Source organism: Silurus meridionalis, chromosome 12 (assembly GCF_014805685.1).
Source record: "Silurus meridionalis isolate SWU-2019-XX chromosome 12, ASM1480568v1, whole genome shotgun sequence".
Lineage (NCBI taxonomy): Eukaryota > Metazoa > Chordata > Actinopteri > Siluriformes > Siluridae > Silurus > Silurus meridionalis.
In genome coordinates this window covers 12,691,681-12,713,411 of record NC_060895.1, presented here as the reverse complement: position 1 = coordinate 12,713,411, position 21,731 = coordinate 12,691,681, and the positions used below count along the sequence as shown (strand labels likewise).

The 21,731-nt window shown below is 39.6% G+C and overlaps 1 protein-coding gene and 1 long non-coding RNA gene across 3 annotated transcripts in view; one reads left to right on the top strand and one right to left on the bottom strand.

Moving 5' to 3' along the window:
- The window catches only part of bcas3 (BCAS3 microtubule associated cell migration factor), a 207,224-nt gene that overhangs the window by 175,083 nt on the left and 10,410 nt on the right, over positions 1 to 21,731 (top strand). For both annotated transcript variants that reach the window (XM_046862521.1, XM_046862520.1), the window contains one exon: positions 18,469 to 18,636. In XM_046862521.1, coding sequence (XP_046718477.1) covers positions 18,469 to 18,636 — 168 coding nt within the window. The remainder of the gene's footprint in view (positions 1 to 18,468; positions 18,637 to 21,731) is intronic.
- LOC124394377 lies at positions 319 to 10,276 on the bottom strand. Its single transcript, XR_006927484.1, has 2 exons — positions 10,138 to 10,276; positions 319 to 661 (listed from the first exon to the last, which is right to left on the bottom strand). It is a non-coding gene; the product is annotated as an uncharacterized LOC124394377 (long non-coding RNA).

Below are 21,731 nucleotides of genomic sequence, written 5' to 3'. Positions count from 1 at the left end.
TTTCTTGTAACAGCTTATTGGAACAAAACTCAGCCACACTCATTTAGCTTGCCAGATAGTTTTCTTCTCGAATTTATTAAAGCTGACAGATCAGTGCTTTATCTCAAACAGATTGCATGGTCATTTTTTTCCCTTTGTCTATACACAATTTAGCCACAACAAAAATAACTGTTTGCAGAGGACTGGTTTTGATAATTGAGTCAAACGTTTTATAGGACACTTTATCATGCTCCTCATGAGGTTGAGGTGGACTAACTGGTATGCGCTGATCAGTGGATTGTACTCGCCCCAGCGCGTCAGTAAAAACACGATACAGGATTCAGAACACTTTACTTTACTGAGTATAGAATTGATTGCATATGAGGTGATTCTTGCTGTCTTCTGCTAGCTGCTGTTCAGTAGGTCCAGAGGTAGGCTGATCTTCATTAGAGGAAGGTAGACATGGGCTGATGCTGACTGTAGACTTTAGCAGCGTGCATGATTTAAGTGTCCGCTCAGCCTGGCCTTCATAAGGATCATGCCGGGCCTTTGATGTTTCATTATGTACGGCTCTCCAGGAACAAAAGCACACAGGCCACATCAAAAAGCCACCATGCAAAAGCGTTTGGAGAAGCCTCTGCTCTCGCTCTGCACTTTTAGCACTAGATTACTGAAATCAACTCTGTAACAGACAAGAGAAATGGGAGGGAGTGAGTGCAATAGAGCCAAAACAGAAAGATTACAGCAGTATACATCAGAGAAGACTATCTTAGCATCTTTAGGCAAGATGACTCAATTCACTAAGCTATAAAACGTGCACGAGTTTGAACTTGCATATAAAATCATCCCAGAACCTGATAAACTTCCTTTATGGCTTTTAATCTCTGTTGCCTGTACTGCCTAACTGTCTCGTGCATCTTTTTTTTTTTTCCCTGTAGTGGCACTGACCTAAAAGCTCACTTCTTAGATAAATATAATAAATGTCATGATTGCTCTTGTGTGGAGGAGAGGCGCTTGTTTCTCATATCCTGATTTGATTGTGCACTAAGGGGGTTAACTGGGTTAAGAATCTTAACCGCTCTAAAGCCTTTGGAGCAGTTCCTTATTAATCCTCCTCCACTCCTGAAGACATTAATATGAGGTTGAGGTGGATTTACCTTACCAGATAACATGCCTGACAAAATTGCCTGACTGCTCTCTCTCTCTCTCTCTCTCTCTCTCTCTCTCTCTCTCTCTCTCTCTCTCTCTCTCTCTCTCTCTCTCTCTCTCTCTCTCTCTCTCTCTCTCTCTCTCTCTCATTTCCCTGCTGAACTAATTGAATGTCATGCCAAAGAATTTCGGAGAGTTCAGCTAAAATCTGTGGGTAACGTTATCAGGCCACTCTTTCACCCGCTCTCTTACAAACATGTTTGGAATATTTCCCAGACTCTAATATTTCCCAAATTAGTCTTTTCGACTTTTAGATATCATTGCTTGCTGTGATGTCTACCTTGCACCATGTGTTCTGCTGTCAGAGCAACAGCTGCTACTCAAAGTGCAGATTATAATGGATGAACGGATCATTGCTATTTTTGTCACTTTTCTTTTTTCTTTCTTTCGTTTACATGTTTATGTTCTGCCTGGTGATTCCTTTATTTACTTTATTATTGCAACTTAGAAGATGCAAAATACAAAGAATAATGAAATCTAGCTTTCATAGTAATTAAAGTTCTGCATGTCAATCTACATACCATGATTAATATTTAATTCGTTCATGCATCCATTATTAATACCTCTGCTAGGTTTGTAGATGATTAAACATCTCAGCTCTGCAGTATGCATATTTTGAGGTTAGAGAAGTAGAGATTCTTTAATTTTCTGTAAAGGATTTTGGAGTATGCATGTATGTATGCGTATATATATATATATATATATATATATATATATATATATACACACAAGTTTACTTTTTTTTTTTTTATATCATGCTAAAATTAATTTTAAATATTAAAAACAAAACCAGACCAAAAGAATTCTGTAACCCTCGCAGTGTCAATGCCTGGTGTAAAAAAAACAAAAACAAAGTTGTACATGACATCTGGCAGAGTTAGAACAGACATGTGAAGAAGAATGGGCAAAGATTTGCCAAGCAATCTGGCAGAGTTAGAACAGAGATGTCAGGAGGAATGTGCAAAGGGGTGTGATGGTGCAAGAGGTTGAAGGCAGTTATTGGAAAGCTCATATGTACAGCATACAGTCAGCTTGGGAATTACTGGCACTACTGGCAAGGATGGGTAAAAAGCTCTTTGTGGTTCATTAGCTTAATCACCCATTAAAATATATAGCCCTGTAATGGACAGATGAACTCTTACGATTAATGAATGTAATTAAAGTGAAAAAAATGTTTATTCAAATTTAATTAGTACCACATATCACAATTATTGGCCTTTGTGTCACTTTGTATTTATACCCCAGAGAAACAGGAGGTCATGAATAAAAACTTATTTATAAATATGATGTAAACCATGTTTCAGATACATTTAGTTCATAGTATTTTCTAGGAATGCCAATAATTGTGACACATGATTTAAAAATATGCTAATGAGATCATTAGTATAATTTGGGGAAAAAAAACAAGGTTGGATTTTGTCATATGCTCAGTGTGACTAAGTGAAATAACCATATACATTTTGGGGTGCCGATAATTCTAAATCTGACTGTAAATGTGTATATAGAATTTTGAAAAGGAAAAGTGAAAAAAATTTACTAATGCGAATATAATTTATGTAAATGTTATTTGAAATAGTGAGTGTGTACTGGGTGGGCATATAGACAGTGTCTATAGACTGCACACTTTGATGGTGAGATGGTGAAGCTTAGCATCACCCTCCTCACGTCTGCCCTCCTGCTGGGGATGGGCAGAAGATTGGCGTGTCCGTAAAATTCTCTTTATTGTTGTTCAGTGTTTGGATAGCGGCAGCCCCATTTCACACTGAATTCCACCCCATAAGGCCATGGCTAATTGGACAAATTTGCACAGCAGGGAATGAAGCACAGCACGGCAGGAGACTTGATATATGGGTATGGAGCTGCGCAGCCAAATCTGCACACACACAAACTGGATGCAACAAGTTGATGTAAGCTACGCACCAGAGGGTAGCTGGTAATGTTCTAGCAAAGTCGGGTGTAGACGGAGTGTCAGTAATCAGAAAAGGAAATACAATATATGTCAGATTGTCATCCTACCCAGGTTTTACGCAGTTTTAGAGAATATTCTGAACATGGCCACCTAAAATATCCTCAATGAGCTTCAATTTATTTTTCCATACATCAGAAATCAAAATTGAAGTCTTGTGTGCTCCAATAAAACTGCAAACTTTGTATGTATTCAAAATGTACAGTCTCTCCTTGCCGCCAATATGGATCCATAGTTTTGATTTGATCTGCACTTTAGCTTCTCATCAGATTTTCTGTCCAGTGAAATGCTTTTTAAAATGTGAAGTATCTTGCCCTATCATGAAAAGTTCAAATGTCAAGCTGTGAAATGCTATTGGCCATTCAAAAAGAGGAAGGAGCCACATTATATGTCCTGAGCTGTTTTGCTGTTTCAGCGGAAATTACGCCAACACATTGAACAACGCTTCGTGTTTCAAGGCGCAAGTTTCAAGACTTGGGATGTGTAAAAGAAGCAACATTGGTCATTTTTGACTGACATTGGTATCTTTCAGTAAATTAATTCCTTTTTTTGTCTTATTTCAGCACATTTTTAATGCAGAGTTTCATTTTATTATTATCATCTTCACTCTGGCTGACTGTTTTACTCTTGTTTGTAAATGTAGTAAGACACTTGCAATTGTTTCTGCATTAAAGCATGTATGTTTAAAGCCGAGGGTAACATTGTTCGCTCAATCAGTGATTGTTCTCAGCTATAATTAGTGTAAAAGTGTTTTAAGCAATGTCCAGGTTGAGGAAGGGCTGCACGATTATTCCTAATGATCATGGGCTTCTGAACAAGCACTCCCAGAACACCCGACAGGTTCAGCATTAGAATGTAATGGAAGGGCAGGATGGAGCTGGTTTGCTTAAGGGCCTCCTCACGTTTCTCTCCCAGATGCAGTAGAAAGGAAATGGTGCGTGAGATCTACCCTGCTCTCGCCGATGCAGATGTTAGCAGGCATCAATTCAGTTGTTATTTTTTCTCGCTTTTGCTATAACATTTTTTTTGTTATAACAATCCAAACAGTAAAATAATCCATAATGTGTACAGGTTACTGTATTATTAGCAATTTAAACTTAAACCATTGATGTTATTTGTGGTAAGAGAGAAAGTATGCTTGGGAGAAAAACAGTGAAAATGTAGAGTATGTTGAGCTAAATGGTGTGGTAATTGCAGGGGCTGTGCACACAGCTGTGTGTGAGATCTGTGTGTGATGTGTGCAGGTTATAGACCACACAGTTGCAGCACCGCATCGGTTGCATAGATCTCTGTCCGACACTCACCACACTACCAGCTGGTCTCACACACACACACACACACACACACACACACACACACACACACAAACACACAAAAGTCCCTTTGCAAGGGTACCCATGCATTTTGCCCACATAATGTAAGATTTCAGCACCCAGACCACAGCTAATACTGAAAATGACAAGGCAGAGGGCTGAAGAAGGCCTGGTCCAAATCTGCCAGTGATTTTCTCTGGCCGTGTATACTGTTGTTGTTTTTCCATCATTGCTGCCGCACTAGCTCACAGTCTTTGATGTGTGTTCTGCAGTGGGAAGTAGACCGCACCATCTCGGGTCTTCGGCATTCAATACAGAGCACACCACCAGACTTCTGCACTGATTTGGCTTCTCTGGCTACAGCTAGCTCATCTTGTATTTTTTCCCTGGAAGTAGAAAGAGGAGAGGAGCAAAAAGACTAAACCATCAGATAAATATTAAAAGTGATTCTAGTTGTTCGTTTTCTGAGAGAGTGTACTCACATTATTTGCTAATGGTCCTGGATCGAGTTCTTTTCGTTTCCTGTCCTCTACTGTCATTTTCCTTTTTCTCAACTTGACTGCATGTAGTGGTGAAGTACTATAATCGTGGTCAGGTTTGGTCTTTCTCTTTCTTCTCTAAGCACACACACACACACACACACACACATATATATATATATATATATATATATATATATATATATATATACAAGGCTTAGAGAAAGTTCATCCCTGTTCTATTGTTCTAGAGTGTACTTTAATTTACCACATTATTGACTATGTAACTGAAAAATTTAAAGTAAATATTAACCTACGCAACTCTGAAATTAGTCCAGGCTGCAATGGTTGAATGGTTGAACAAAAACATGTCAGGGACAAAGTTCTTAAAAAATATCAGTCAGGGCTGGTAAAAAAAAAAAAAAAATAATCTCACAAATCACCATTATATACATTATTAAGAAATAGAAAGAATAGTTGTGAATCTGCTTAGAGATCGCCAACCAAAGGAAGTCTGGGTAAGGTAAAGTCTGGCTAAGTGTCTAGTAAGGAGGCCATTAGTCAATGATATAACCAAGAAACAATTTCATGATCGACAATCAAACCAAATTCAATTAAAACAGCAAGACACTGTAGAAATACAAAAAAAGCTTTATAAGGTTTGTGAATTGAACTCATATAAAACACGCATATTTAGTTTGATTTGTATTTGCATATTTGCAGTTATTCGGTATGTTGTGTTTGTTACTATTTTTAATAAGTACTTTTCATATTGTACATAATTTGTTAGTAGTTGTGTATTGTAAATCATTCTTGTTCTTTATTTTCTTTTTCTTCTTCTTCTTTTTCTTCTTCTTGTTCTTCTTTTTCTTCTTTTCGTTCTTCTTCTTCTTCAACTTTTTTCTTTTTTCTTATTATTATAGCCTATATAGAAGAAATCCAGGAGCTGGTTTATTCAGGAGAAGCCTTGCTCTCATGCTGTTTTGTGGTGGATCAGATCTAATTCTGAATCTGATTCTTCCTTGTGTATGTATGTGTGTGTGTGTGTGTGTGTGTGTGTGTGTGTGTGTGTGTGTGTGTGTGTGTGTGTAAGTGTGTTGGCGCTGAGCGCATCTTGGATCCCCAGTGACTGAGTCATTGCTGTAGTTCCAGCGTTGTGCAGAAAGGATGTTCTGGCAGCCCAGTTGACCGTAGCCAGTGTCTGTAAGAAGTGCCATCACCCTGTTGATATAGGATTTCTCTACACTCTGGCCCCAGGTCAAACCTGCTGAGCTCCACAGCAGGACACATCAACAGCTCCACTTCCATCAAATAGGTTTCTGTCTCCGTCTTACTGTAGAGAGACTGATATCATCCTGGACCCCAAACACAGTTCTGTCTAAAGTTCTGCTTTTTTATTTTTTTTTTACTATTTCTTTTGTGAAAGGTAGCAAAAGTAAAGTTTGTAGAAGAGCTTTGTAGCAAGAGCACAGCATGAGTGCTGGCATTCGCATCTTTTCTGTGTGTTGTTAATGCGTCTCTTTTGTTCTCTACGGACATATACTTCATCTACAGTCTCGATGAGAGTTGTGTGCGGTCTGGATCTGCTGAGCCTTTTGGACTGCATATAATTTTAGGAAGAGACATTTTTACCCTTTGTGTACTACTCCTTTGTATACTTGTAGAAGCCATTGAGCCGCCTGGTGCCGAGTCTGAAGCATCACAGCGCTGCTGGTCTGGCTGTTCTCAAATCAAATTAGCTAGTCCTTTTTTTTCTCTCTCTCTCTCTCTCTCTTTCACCCCATCTCGTGAGTGCACATGCACAAACATGCTGCACGGCCTGCTAGTGTGCAAAAGCCTCATTACCGCAACAAAGTGTCGCCCAAAGAAAATCAATGATGCGTCCACCCTGCATCACACTTGGTCCTGTTTGCCATCTGGAAATGGTTTAACCTAGAATATTAACCTAGAGTATTCTTTATGCCTTTGAAATTATCCGATACCTCCAAAAACAATATTTGTTTATTTGCTTTAGTTTATCTCTTTCTGTATCTGAAGCTAAATGAAAGGCAAAATTATACTGTAACTGGCAGTAAATGAATGCAGGCCGAGATGCAGGGCGTTACCGTCATTGTAATTTTATTAATCTACTTCTGCTTTATGCTCACATATTATCCAATTTCATTTTACCTGCTAATGCCAGAAGATAAGGTCGAACAGATGGGTTTGCATGACTGGTTGGCTTCATTTAATACAAAAAAGGGGAAATGTAAAACGCTTGATGGTTTATTTGGCAAAATATTGTTGCATTATTATATAAGTGGCTATATGATTGCACGTGTTCATCGTACATATGTTTGTGTCTGTGTGCATGTAAGCCGGTACTTGGGTGAGCCGGTACTTGGGTGAGCCAAAGAGGTTATGTGGACGTTGAGAGTCAAAGAGAAAGAGAGTGTGACCTCAGGGGCCAGGTTTAAAAGCCAGACTCCTGTCCTCTCATGTTTAGCTTGGCCAAAGCCAGGGCAGATCGATGATCTGTAAAGTGGATTTGTTATTGCCTTGTTTGGTTTGGCAGCATTTGAAAGAAGACGCCTGATTACAGTCCCAGATGTCACTGCACACATTACCGCTCAGTGTGGAACTCTATGTGAAGCGTTTTTTTCCCCCCTCTTCCTCTTTCATTCCACTTGCTTATGGCTGCAGAACATCCAGTAGCTTTGTAGTTGGACTGTCTCCGTGTAAACAAGGTGGCTTTAAATGCAACTCCATTCAGGTTTGTTTTTAAGTTGTTTAGCATTGATTCTGTCTGTGGTCTTTGACCCTTTGTTCTACCGAAGGGACCTTGTCTAACATCTCTATTGTTGCCTGAATATTAGTTTAGCAGTCCAAATTGAGTTGTGTCTTTTTCTTAATTACATAATGGGCAATGCTATGTGCACTGTTATTCGGTCTGAAACCCGGTGTCCGTCTCCATGCTCTACAGACTCTCTCTACTGGTCACACGATTGGATGGAGGAGCATAAATCCTGCTTAGATTTACTTATGCTGTGCATATTACATGTATTTAAATCTGTTTGAAAGGTTATTACCCGTTCCAGCCGTATATCGCCGTTACATTTTGAAGCGCGTGGGCACGTGTTTAAGAGCGTGTGTGTGGCCATATAAAAATACCCCTTTGACACTTTTACTGCAGGTAACTGGAGCGAGGAGTTGTGGTACCTCGCATGGTGGCTAAGAGGTTCTCATTTTGGCCACATGCAGCTCCAGTGTCACTGACTCATTCATTAACACACATTGATGTTGGCACCTACACACACACACAAGTAATTCAAACACTCATTGCTAATTACAGTTAATCACACTAAGTACCAGTTCGTTTCGAAAGTACATCCCTGTGGCAAGTGTTAAGTAGTGCATGAGTTATCGTAAATAAAATAAATCTGTCTCTGACTTCTGGAGACTTTAACGATTGTTTATTAATGAGAGAAATGCTGTTATCTGTAATAATATGTAATAATGCAGTAATAAAATGTAATATTATTTGACTGATAACTGAAGAGAAGCCTGAATTTAGCTTTATTTATTATTTAACTTAGCTTAATATATATGATCATATCTGATCCTCCTCAGTACCAGTGAGAACCTAAAACCCTAAACTGTGACTCAACGCCTTTTGCTTGTGTAGTAAGATTACTTCTGCTTAAGAGGGTTTAGCGTGTTCCGGATTAAAGGCATCTTTATTATCAGCTGGGATTTTGACAGATTTTGAATGGCCTAAATCAAATTCCCTGGTGTCCTCTCACTGCTTAGGCTGTCGTGCCCTCTGCTCTATGGACACAGCCTTCCCTCTGGGCAGGTTAGCAGGATGTCCTGCTATCCACTTTTCTATTGCTATCCTGCTATCCAAATCCATTTTTCACTATTAAAACACACACATACTGGTGCTCTGGCTCACGCTGCCTGTTCGTCAGAAAACTTGCTATTATATGGCAGAGACAGCACCACACGCTGCCACATCAAACTCCACAGCCTCTCGTTCAGCTCCAGCTCCAGCACACTTCCCTCCCTCTAAACCTGTAATTGAACTCTTCTGCACAGCTCAAGAAGTGATTGTAAGCGATTGTATGCAGGTTTTTTTTTTCTCAAATTAGCCCTTTAATTAGGCCTACATCTTGTTTTTCCACTTGAGCAGCACTGGCTCTTTTTAAAAGCGGCAGGCTCTGTTAGGACCAGCAAAGCCAGAGTTACGGTAGGTTTCATAGAAAAACACTGATAAGAGGCTCTGCATCCCAGATATGTCCCATGAGGAACCGACGGAAAAAGCTCCTTTACCCGCATACTCAGATCCACTTTTCACTATTAAACAACACACACACACCTCAGTTGTGACATTCGATTAATTACCAGGTGAGACTTTTGTTCCCGACATGCTGGTTAAATGTGTATTGACTTATACAGGCCTAATAGATGTAATAGTTATATGATATTTTTTATATATATATATATATATATATATATATATATATATATATATATATATATATATATATATATATAAATACATATACATATATATATATATATATATATATATGTGTGTGTTTGTGTGTGTGTGTGTGTGTGTGTGTGTGTGTGTGTGTGTGTGCAGTACTGTGAGCTGTGAGAAGTTCATATCAAACAATTTGATAAACAACATTAGGTTGTTTAAAATGTCTGGGAGAATTTTCTACAAATCCCCCAAAAAAGGCCAAAAAGATGTTTAATATGAAAGACTTATTAAAGAATATTTGGGCATCGTTTATTTTTTTTTATTTATTTTTTTTTTTTTACTATCACACAAATGGCATTTTAGATTAGTTTTTTTGTTTGTTTGTTTTGTTTTTGTTGTTTTTTTCAGGCTCAGATATGGGGATAGGATCAGGGTCTGATCTGAAACCCCTGTGGTCAGAGACATGCTCCAGTCAGGTTTAACACCAGCTCCAATCAGTCAGATCACTTTCTCCTGTGGTGCGAGTTCAGTACCACACATCATTGGCTTGAAAAATAATGCTGCCTGACAGGCCAGAGCCTAGCAGATGAACGTGTCAGAGGGAGGGGCTGCCCTCACCTTCTGTCTTACCACCAGCTGAGACCTACGTACCCCAAACAGCTTCATTTTTTTCACTCTTCCGCTGGACGACATGAAACAAATTGTTGCCTGCACAGCACTAACCTGGTTAACTATCCAGACGTAGGAACTGCAGTCGCCATGTGTGTCTGAAATCCCTCCGCCTCGTCCTCTGCTCACCATCCTCCATAGCCTCAAATGAAATCATGTTCCTGGAGCCCCTGCTGTATCCTGGGGACTTCCTTCCTATTTCTGCTTGCATGAGAAGATCTAAATAATGCCCCACTATTTATTTGGCATGTGTTAGAGCAACAGTAAACAGAATGCAGGGCTAGTTTATGTTTTTACTGGGTCATTTCCCGGATAGTAGTGTGAACTATGAAGACATGCTTTGGAGTAAATAGAGAGGAAATAAATTTAGGGAGTGCGATAGGGACAGCCAAGAAAGAGGGGACAGAGGTTATTCCTAAATGAGTGTGATTCAATAGTCAGTCACATATTGGCAGCCAGTTCTCTCCCTTAGCTGAGGGGTCAAGCTAAAGCTGATGTCTCTGTGCGGTTTGGAGGAGCCTGATTGTCTAAGAGCTGTGGTCTCTCTGAGAGTGTGTCTGTTCTCAAGAGAGGTGGGGGGCTGTTAGACATTACTACATAATATGACACCAAATTTATGACCGTGTGTTTTGTGCTCATCTTATAAAGTGACAAGTGTAGCAACTGGTGTTTTATATGGAAATTAAGTAATGCTTTTTAGACAACGTCTTCTCCCAATTTTTAGGATGAGCAAATGAGTGACAGTTGTTTTTGTTTGTGCAAGTTTCTGTGTTCCCCTCATTGTATAGGCATAAATAAGCCACAAGTGTTTGGGGTTGTTTTTAATTCTTTGAACTTTGTCTATTTGCATCTGGTTTGAAGGTTAAAAATCCAAACATAAGTCGGCCTTCACAAGCAACTAGAATGGAAAATTTAAACGTTGCTGTACATCAACAGTCTAATTTATGGAAAAACAGTACTATAATGCAGGAGAAAAACACACATTTATGGACAGACCCTGACAGCATTGCAGCTCAGCTATGATCTGCAGCATGGGTCTGATATATGGACTGTGTTGGATTAATGGCAATCCTGACCTTTAACCCCAGATTTCATGCATCTCTCACAGACCAGAGACTCATTCTGACACTCTGTGTGATGATGACACGCTGGGGTGGGTTGGATATGCGTGCATGGCACCTCCGGAGCACAGCGCTGTTTAAATGTTAATGAGTTTAAGGTAATGCAGTCATATTAATATTTAGTGGGCACGCTCAGTGTCATCTCCGGGTTTAGTCTCTGTATGGAATAGAACTGATCTCTGTGTTTGGTCTTTACTTTGGTATTTGGTCCTGCAGGACTGAGTGGTGATGAGTGGGCTCCAGCCTGTCAGGAAAATAGAAGTACTCAAGTAGCTGTGAAACGCATTAACGTTTCGGTATAAACAAGGCCTGACTCATTACGTTTCTATGTAATGTAATCCTCTTTAATGTCAATTAGGAGCCTTGCTGCTTATGCTTGCAACAAGCAACTTTTCACTCATCTCCATTATTAGGTGTACCTTGTGTTATTGTTTTTACAGGACTTATTTTAAGGGGTATGCACATACTGATCCATGGTTAGCTTTGGAAAAGCTTAATATAGGAGCTGTGATGAATGGAGCAGGCTGGGATCAAGGCAAACACGCAAGTGTCTACTTACAGTTTGTTTATACAGCATATTCACACTTCGTATCGGTGGTGGTGAAAGATTGGACTGATTGGCATTTTTAAGGTGCTGTGTGTTTGTGTCTACATGTGTATGTGAGTGTTTATGAACTTTTTCCTCAAAGCAGAACTCTAGAGAATGCACTCCTCACCAGAGCTGTCAAAGCACTGGGCCAGTTTGTCAGTAACAATACTCGACAGAGTCTGCTCTGTGTCAAGCATAACTTTCCCTTTTAATCAGTTCTGAGGCCAAGACTGTCTTTATTATTAATGCTGTCAGACCCCACCCCTAACCAACCTAGTGCTGTCACATATGAGGCAGATTTTATTTAGATTTAATTAGCTATTAGTGTGGAATTACATTTTGTTGTACCCTGTGCAATGACCAAAAAGAAGTCTATTCTATTCTATTCTATTCTATTCTATTCTACATACCATGCTATTAAAGGAAAATAATAATGGGCTGACCTCATAATGCCGTAGGTGTTATTTTCTTCACATTCCATAACAATTTGTTAACGAATATGAAACATTCAGATAACTACATTCCATACATGTCTAGAAATCAAGTTAGAACCTGTTAACACAATTTATCATATCTGTACACCTGCTGTTCCCTCACCAGCTTCTCTCTCTTTCTTAAATTTAGCTAGAAAAATACATGCATGCTGTCCTTTTTTCCAAAGAACCACAAAAATATATTTTACAGATTGCTAAACGCTAATGCTAAATAGTCATATCAGTGATTACACGTGGTTTTATATGTTCATCTGGAGCCTCCACCAAGTTTATACTGAGAAAACTATAAACTGTTAAAAATGGCACGTTAATATAAACTTTACACTAATGTCAGAGGTCTGCTTATTGAAGTTTACTTACCACCTTTGGCCCAACCACAACTGAGTATTCAACAGTCGTATCAAAATGATAATAATATGATCTGTTACATTCTATTGTAGTTTTACAGTTTTTGTTTCTCCTGCTTTTATCAGTGGTTGATGCAGCATGGTGCTTAGAGATGGTCTTCTCTCACTATCCAAAGGTCTTATTAGGGTTTAATTCAGGGGCACGTGTTTGAGACTGGGAATACCCGCAGGAATTATACCCCTATTAATCATGACTTACCCACATTGCTTTGATCATCCATAGTACTGAATCCAATTTTTACTCCAAAGTAGATGAAATGAACTTCAATGCTCATCTATGATCAGTTGATTTCTTTTTATGTGCTTATGACTATGATTCTATGACAATAAAAGCTTGTTTGAAGAGTTTCAAACAAATTCTTGTTTTTCTTAAAATAAAAAAAAAAAAAAAAAAAAAAAAAGTTGACAGACATCTGGCTGTGAATGTGAATGTTTATTTAAGTGTTATTGTACATCAATGTGAGTCATTACCAAACCTATTTGCATAACGAATTTGTATATACATCCGCATACTCGTTTGGGTGTGTCCAAAGTCTAGTGTTGTTAGGTCATCTACACTTCAGAAAGAAATGTGTTTTTATACAGCAATCAGCCATAACGTTAAAATATCCTGTCTAACATTGGGTCTTCCTGGTGCCACAAAAACAGCTCTGACTTGTCAAGTCTCCTCAAGACCTCTGAAGGTGTGCTGTGGTATCTGGCACCAAGACGTTAGCAGCAAATACTTTAAGCCGTGTACGTTGCGAGGTGGAGCCTTTATTGATCAGACTTGTTAGTCCAGCACATCCTACAGATATTTGATAAGATTGAAATCTGAGGAAGGCCAAGTCAACACCTTAAACTCATTGTCATTGTTCTCAAACCATTCCTCAACATTTTTTAAAGTGTGCCATTATCTTGCTGAAACCCACCGACCAAAGCCATTAGAATAGTGTTGCCATGAAGAGGTACCGGTTCTGCGACAATGTATAGGTAGGTGGTACTTTCCCAAGGACCATCCACAGGAATCCCACAGCCCAATGTTGTCTATCAGAACATTGCACCTGAGCTTCTCACTGCTTCCTCCGGGTTGCATTTTCCATTTCCCCAAGTAAACGGGCACACACCCATCCCAGACGGTTAACATTATGTTAAAGCTATGATTATCAGACAGGTGAGCGTCTTCCATTGGTTAATTTCTGGTCTAGTTTTGCTCATGTTCTTCTTGCAGGTGATTTTTTCATTGGATAGGTTCAGCATGGGCTCTCTCAGGAGTCTATGATTATATAGCCCCATATGCAGCAAGCTGAGATGCAGTGTGTACTGACACATTTATATCATATCAACATTTGATATAACATTTGTTCTTTGGGATCAGACCGAACAGGCAAGCCTTTGCCATGGGTATCAGGAAACCTTGTGTGCCCATGACCCTGTTGCCTGAGAACCAGTTGTTATTCTTTGGGCCATTTTTGGTAGTTACTGAACATCTCACACCAGAAATGTTTCACTAGAGATGTTTTGGAGACATTCTGTTCCCAGTTATCTAGATATCATGTTTGGGCCCAGATCTATGTTGCTTAGATTCCTACAATCATTTTTTCTGCTTTAAACACATCAAATTTGAAAACTATATCATCTAAACAAATTTGAGTTCCAGTACCACATTATCAAGATAATCAATGATACTCATGTCACATGTCAGTGGTTTTAATGTTTTAGCTGTTTGGTCTTTACTCATCATATTAATATTCATATCATATTCATATCATATTCATATGCATTTCTAAATGCTTACTTTGCATTAGTTAGTTGTTTGTAGCTATATTTAGTTTATAATGTGACTTTTCTCCAAGTGTTTCTGTTTCTGATTCCAAGTGAAAGCACTGATACTGATTATATAACATTGTGTCTCATAGCTCACACCCATTTTGTGCTGGCTCAGTTGTGGTTTGACTGATTCCCCATCTCTCACAGTGAGTCATGCTTCTGTGTTGTCTCTTTCTCAGAGGCCTGGATATGTTTTAGATCTTTCACAGCTAGCCGTAGGAATGCAGACATGTAGTCTCTAAATCAAAAATCCCATGCCTTGCTTAATCCACACAAAAAGTTTAGGAGCTGAAACAGAACAGTGTGACATGACAAGACTGGCTCCTATTCTTATTTGCACACCTTTTCCACTGTGAAATGACAAGTCTTTATCACCTGAAGTGGCATAAAGCAGGATTTATCTTCACTTTGATCTACCCATTTTAAGAGATGCAAGTTCTCACACCCAACTAAGGGCTGAATGGGATCAGGGTGTATACATGCCACACACACTGCTTCAGACCTACACTGCACTCGGTGCTATTAAAGGTTTAAGTCTAATTGTGAGAAAAGTGTGCAGGATTGGAAAGGCATTGTGTGTGGGGGAATATGAGGGAAAGCACAGTGTGATTATTGGTGGGATTACTAACACTCTCAGTGCTAAAGTGGGTAAGAGAAAAGAGTGTATTGAGGAGTTTAAATGATTTACTAGCCGATGTGCAGTCTAACGAAAGGGTGGAGCCTGGTGTCTCTGAGAAAAAACTTCCTCAATGCTGCGTATCATGCTGTTAATCCTTAGAGCTTACACATACATTAACACTTGCACAACACTGCTAAACACTTCTGGGAGATTTCTAGTCTATACAGCCTCAGCAGTGATACCCGTGCCTGTGGTCCTGCCAGTCTTGAGTCTCGGGAGTGCTTGATGGCGTGTGTGTGTGTCTTTGTGAGAGAGGAGTAGCACTTTAGAATAACCTTTATGTGAAAGATTATAAAGAGAGGCCACAGACAGGAAAGCCAGAGGTAACAGAACTAAAGCCAGCAGAAGTGCCCAGTGTTTTGCTTATCTGGCGAGTTAGCTCACATGGACACTTAAAAGAGGACACTCACTCCAGCAGATCCAATGAACTTTGATAAGTACTGGCTATGCTCTCTGATTTCAAACACATTTAGTCCATTGACTATAATGCTGGCTAAAAATGACAGCAGAATTTTTCATCTTTTTTTTCTCGTCAGTTTTTGATTTACACACTGGATTTTCCACCAGCCGACAAGTCGTATTTCAAAAGCATGTGACCATCATTACCAGACTTGAAATGTGCTTTTCCAGTCATAAATACACTTTTACACGAACTCATTTATGACCCCATAATAAAATCTAATTGAATTAATCTCACCACCGGCTGCTCATTTAGGTGTTAGGGTTGTTGTCTCATGCTGTGGTAGCCCAGAGACCAGGTAATGTTCATCCCAATGCCTGTGATGTGCGTGTGGAAAGCTGGCCCGTCTGACACGAGGCTTGTTTGTAAAGGTGGACGCACGCTACATTAAATCCTTGAATCACAGCAGTGTGAGATAAACAGGCCTGCATTCTCCAGCAGCTGGGAGAGGACAAATCCACACAGATTCTAGCGTAATGAAAAACACTAGCGGTTTTTACTTTGCTCTTTTTTTTCAGTCATTGATGTGAACATCATCTATTCATTGCTCAGTAGTTCAGATGAGATTCAGAAGAGCTGCAAAATCAAACACGGAAAATTTTACCAGGCACATCTGGGCAGAGGGGTGGGCCATGTGGTGCAGTCCTGGACATTGACTTTTCACTGCACTGCTCATCCTCTGGCAGGCGTTTATTATTTAATTGAGCAAGGTCTCAAGCTGAGGGGTGTGAAGAATGAGGAATGCAGGCTGCGGCAGGTTGTCAGCCACTCTGATGAAGAGATCTCTCTGGTGTACAGCATGAACTCCTGACCTGCTCTTCCCTTCTGCCGATGTCATTCTGCCGCACGACTGCTTTACTACAGCACTAAGAGTGAGAGAGACAGAGCTCTCTCAGTTCTGTGTCATTAATTCTGATCCATTTACATTGTTGCTACTTTGTATGACTTACTATGTTGCATGTTATTACTTTATTATCCAGATGACTGAAATATATTTAAGTATACATCAGCAGGAGTATGGGGAATTCTGTATTACATTGCCTGTGTCTCTCTCTAGCTTAGATTTGAATCATGTATGCACAACTGCTGGCCCGTTTTTGTAAACACACAAAGATTAAATCATGACTAAGCCTCAAAAATAGTCAGATATATGTGCATATTTACATGTGGATGCTCAATTTTATTGCTATGTTTTACTCCAAAATTGCAAGCCCCACCCTGCAGCAAAGAAAATGAAATTCTAAATTCAGATGTGTGATGCAACGTTGTTATGGCCCACAGATCTGTTTGTGTGGTCGTGGCCTTGTTGCTGTGGCTTTGAAGCTGGTTCTGTTGGAGTGTACACTCTTTTGAGAAGTCAGACATGGGACAATCAGCTTTTTATGAAGTGGTTATCTGCTGTGTGGGTCTGGCCGGCGTGGTGTTTTACAGCAGATAGCAGTAGGCCCCTGTGCCCCTATCAGCAATGGGCTGCTAGTCGGCCGCGCTTCTCTCTCGCCTGTCATTACGGCCTGTCAGAGGCCTGGAGTGTGGCTGAGGCTGCACAGGAAAACACAGGCCACTGCAGATAGCCACTGGTCCAAAGATCAAAAGGCCTCCTTTTGAGCGTCTCTGATAACCCAGCTGTACTTCACAATGCACACAAGTGTGTGTGCAGAGACACCCCAGAAACGCCACTGTCTAACACTTCTTAAATACACCATTATAAGAGACTAGTGAGTGCTGGTTTCTTTCTTTTCACTCATCTTTTTGCATTTCTTTAGTTCAATTTTTCAATGACTTCAACCAAAGATTCAGCAGAACAAAACAAAAATATATTAGCCTTTTGGTATAGGCAACACAATCCACAATGCTTATCATTTAAGATATCACCTACTCTGAAGAAGACAGAAATATATAGGTATATATTAAAAGAAAAATCTAATGTTTGGCTCATTATGTGAAATGCTCAAATAATTGATAATTAAGTATTTTTTTTCTTTTGTGAAAATGTTTCATATTTGTATATATTTGTATATGTAAATCCACCCAGAATCATATTTTTAAGATTGAATGCTAATATTAACGTTTTTTTTTTTTTTGTTATCTGATTAGAAAGGCAGAACAGATTCTTGATTTGTACCTGATTTAATTTAGTGGACCATCATGGTTTCTGTTCCCACAGCTTTTCTTCTTTGATCTGCAATAAAATAATGCTGTATTTTTAATGCTATGCTTGCAGGGACATTTGGGCCAAAGTAATATGATGTAGTTTTGAGAATTTATTAGATTTATGAATACAATTAAGACAAGTATTTAAAAGCCTGATTGGAGATGAAGTTAAGTACCCCACATGGACGTACTAAGTTCTTTTATTATTTATTTTTTCCCCTTTTTTCAATAAATCTTTTTTTTTTTCATGTGTTTAAGCCTACAGTCCTGATAGAAGTTAGAAGTTATCTCTAGTTATTTCTTCTCTGCTGTCCACTATAAAATGTCCTTCATGTGATCTGTGACGAGGTGTTTAAACACAGTTTACAAATTAATTTACAGCACATAACTGAAGCTCATATGTACAATGTGTCTAATTGCTCTCTCTTTCTCTCTCTTTCTCTCTCTCTCTCTCTCTCTCTCTCTCGTGCTTTTCTCTCTCTCTCTTTCTCTCTATTTCTCTCTCTCTCTCCTCTCTTTCTTCCTCTCTCTCTCTCTCTCTCTCTCTCTCTCTCTCTCTCTCTCTCTCTCTCTCTCTTTCTCTCTCCTCTCTTTCTTCCTCGCTCTCTCTCTCTCTCTCTCTCTCTCTCTCTCTCTCTCTCTCTCTCTCTCTCTCTCTCTCTCTCGCTCTCTCAGGCACATTTGACCACAGCGTGACCCTGCTGGAGGTGTGTGGCAGCTGGCCCGAGAGTTTTGGCCTGCGTCACATGTCCTCTGTGGATGCCACAGACGACGGCTTGAGAGAGAGGCTTGCTGAAGCCATGTCTGAGTCACCCAGCAGAGATATTGTAGGCTCTGGAACAGGTGAATTACAAAGTCATGACCGTTTTTGTTGTTGCATGTGTACTGACAACATCACCATCACATCAAAATTTGTAAATCTTTGTATTACCTTCTAAAGATTAATGTGTATTTATTTAATCTCATATTAAAAGTAGATGCTTTTGTAGCACTTTAAAAGATGAACCATGCTCATCTAACTCATTGTGAGAGGACTGAAAGATGAGTTACAGTGTTTAATTGAACTAAAACTTGTATGATTTACACAATTCTACATTATTTAAATTAGCCTTATTGTTTTTAAGTTATTAAGCCTATTTTGTTCCAAGAACTGAAAATAAGTTTGACTCAAATACGGTTTCTTGAAATTGGGAAAAATTGTGAAATTCCTCTAAAAGACAGGGTCCTGGCATATTAAAGTGATTTCCTATGGAGATCAACTTGGAAATTGCACATTTTATAATAATGAATTAGGTTGTCTGCAGTGAGAAAGGGAGCAAAAAGAGGGAGAAATTGCCATTCTGGGCAATCCAAATGTTTAACTCATTTAAGAAGCTGCAGTCCTGTGGTCCTCCCCCTCGCCGAACAAGACTCCCTTTGATTTCTGAAGGAAGATGGAGGTTGAATCCTGCATGCTGCTGCTTGGAGCAACAAGGTCACAAGGCTCTAATGCATTTAGCATCGACTGGCCCTCTCTCGTAGCGCGTCTATTAGGCACTAATTTGATTTGTACCTATTCATTTGCAGTCCCTGCAGCAGCACTGAGTTGGTCCTCCTCGTAATTGGTTCTGTCTCTATTTTTGCATCATTAGATTAAGGCCGACTCCCGGACACTTGTAGTCTGCGCTTGTCCATCCATTTATACAGCCTAATGTAACACAAAATTCATTACTGATCACATTACACTCAACTTTTGGCCCTCTAGCAAGGCAGATGAACACATAGTTAACCCTTTGCTTCAGTAGAAAGCCCAGAGCATTGCTCAGAAAATGGATTGTGGAAGGAAGTGCCAAACAAGCCACTCAGGGACTGGGGACATACTGCTGGAGCCTCTGATGAGATACAACTATCATTTTTATCAGCCTGCGTCTGTGTCTTAGCCAGACGCCACGGCTGTAGTTGAAATCCATCCAGAAAAGAAATCTAATCATATACTTCTGAACTACCACAAAGGATCAAGATGAGTAAATGCTGATATTCTTTTTTTATCATTAGTATTATCTCCAGTAGGAATGAGTCTCATATAGACACTTGGTAGGTTGTAGGATTGTCAGTTGTCAGGTGACTTTGTAGCACTGAAATATGTGTGTGTGTGTGTGTGTGTGTGTGTGTGAGTGTGTGTGTGTGGGAGTAGTGTTAGGTGGGTTACGTCATACCTGGAGTGGTGTATATCATACCCAAAAGCTTTCTTTATAGTTGTAACACACGCCATTTGAGGCAGCAGGTTCAGTGACAGTCGCTTTGAAAAACAGAGGCAGATGGTTCCGCACTTAAGATCTCATGCACATGTCTTTTCTCCTGGAAAAGATTCCACTGGCTTGCTGTCATGGGACAAGACTTATTTCTTTTTCTCTTTATGCTTCTCTCTAACTAATTCTCCATCATTGCCTCCATCTTGCCCTTGCCTCCTATCAGTCTTTCTCTGCTGTCAGGTCTTACAGTAGTAGCAGACATGCAGCAGGCCACTTTTTCAGTTCTTCAGAGAAACTGAACATGATGAGTTGATGAGAAGGAAGTCTGTTGTGCCCCGCCCTCAGCAGGTGATGGGGCTGTTTTTCACAGGCTCTCAAAATGCAGTCATCCTGAAATTAGATTTTACCCAGTGACATGTTGAAAATTAGATTTTCTTGATTGGTACTAAACCAACATAAAGTCAATTTAAGCAAGAAAGAAGATTACAGGACTGCACCCTGAGGCACTGCCCCCTTGTCTTTATTTCATACCACCAGTATACCAGTTAAACACAGGTATTATGTTGTTGTCTTTTTTCAATTTGCATGTTCAGCAGACGTAAGAAGTAAAATTTGACGATCTGCCTCACAGTATCTAGATGCTTAATCTGTTCTGAGAGATTTACAACATTGATGATACCCTTCTCTGAAATCCTTATCATTTCATTTCATAAGTGCATGCACTTAACTGAGGGGTGATTTGAGGAGATTGACAGCTTTTGGGCATTCGACAGATGTCGGTGTAAAGAAGTGAGAAAGCTGTAAGTTGTTCTCTGAAATAACTCTGGGTGTTCATTTAACACTTACAAGAGCCGATGCCTTTTTTGTGCACTTGACAGTGAACCCACACTGGTCTAACAGGCCATGCCACAATGACTGCTTTGTGAAGATGTTTGCGACGGCTCTCAAGTACTGAGGCTTTCTCCCAGAACATCTTTTAGCATTCCTTCGGGGGAGTTCCATACTGCCTCCACACATAAGTACACACACACACACACACACACAGACTCTCAAGTGGACACGCATGGACACACCTAGGTGAACACAAATGACCACATGTATACATACAAACACTGAAAGTCTGTCACACATGCATACACACACTTACACAGGCACTCACACAATCATGCTTTGAGGTTAATGGGAAAACATGTGCTTTACCCACACAAGTATACATTCTTTATATAGGAACACACACACACACACACACACACACACACACACACACATACTACTAGGCTGTAATGTGCTATACTTTAGGTATAGCAGAAATTTGGAAACAAAGCACTGTTATACCACACTCCAACATTGTGACAGACTTGTATGTCAGAGGCAATTGTTTAGTGCTTTTAGAAGGAGTCTCCAGTGTCAGCGCATTAGAACAGCCAGCGGTAAAGCTGTAACTTATATTCTATATTTTTTAAGACAGAACTTGTGAAGTGTAGGATTGTATAATTGTAGGATTATGAGTCTTATCATGAGAGAAAATCAAAGACTGTAAGAAGTAAGAGTGATATCTTCTGTGACTTAATGTGTCATGATGTAATTAATAAAAAATGTAAAAACATGCTGTTACTGGAGAATAATAACTGAGTATTATTAACATAATAATGCAGAGTCCAGGGTGATGTTATGCGGACCCTGCATCCCATCAGTTCTCATAACATC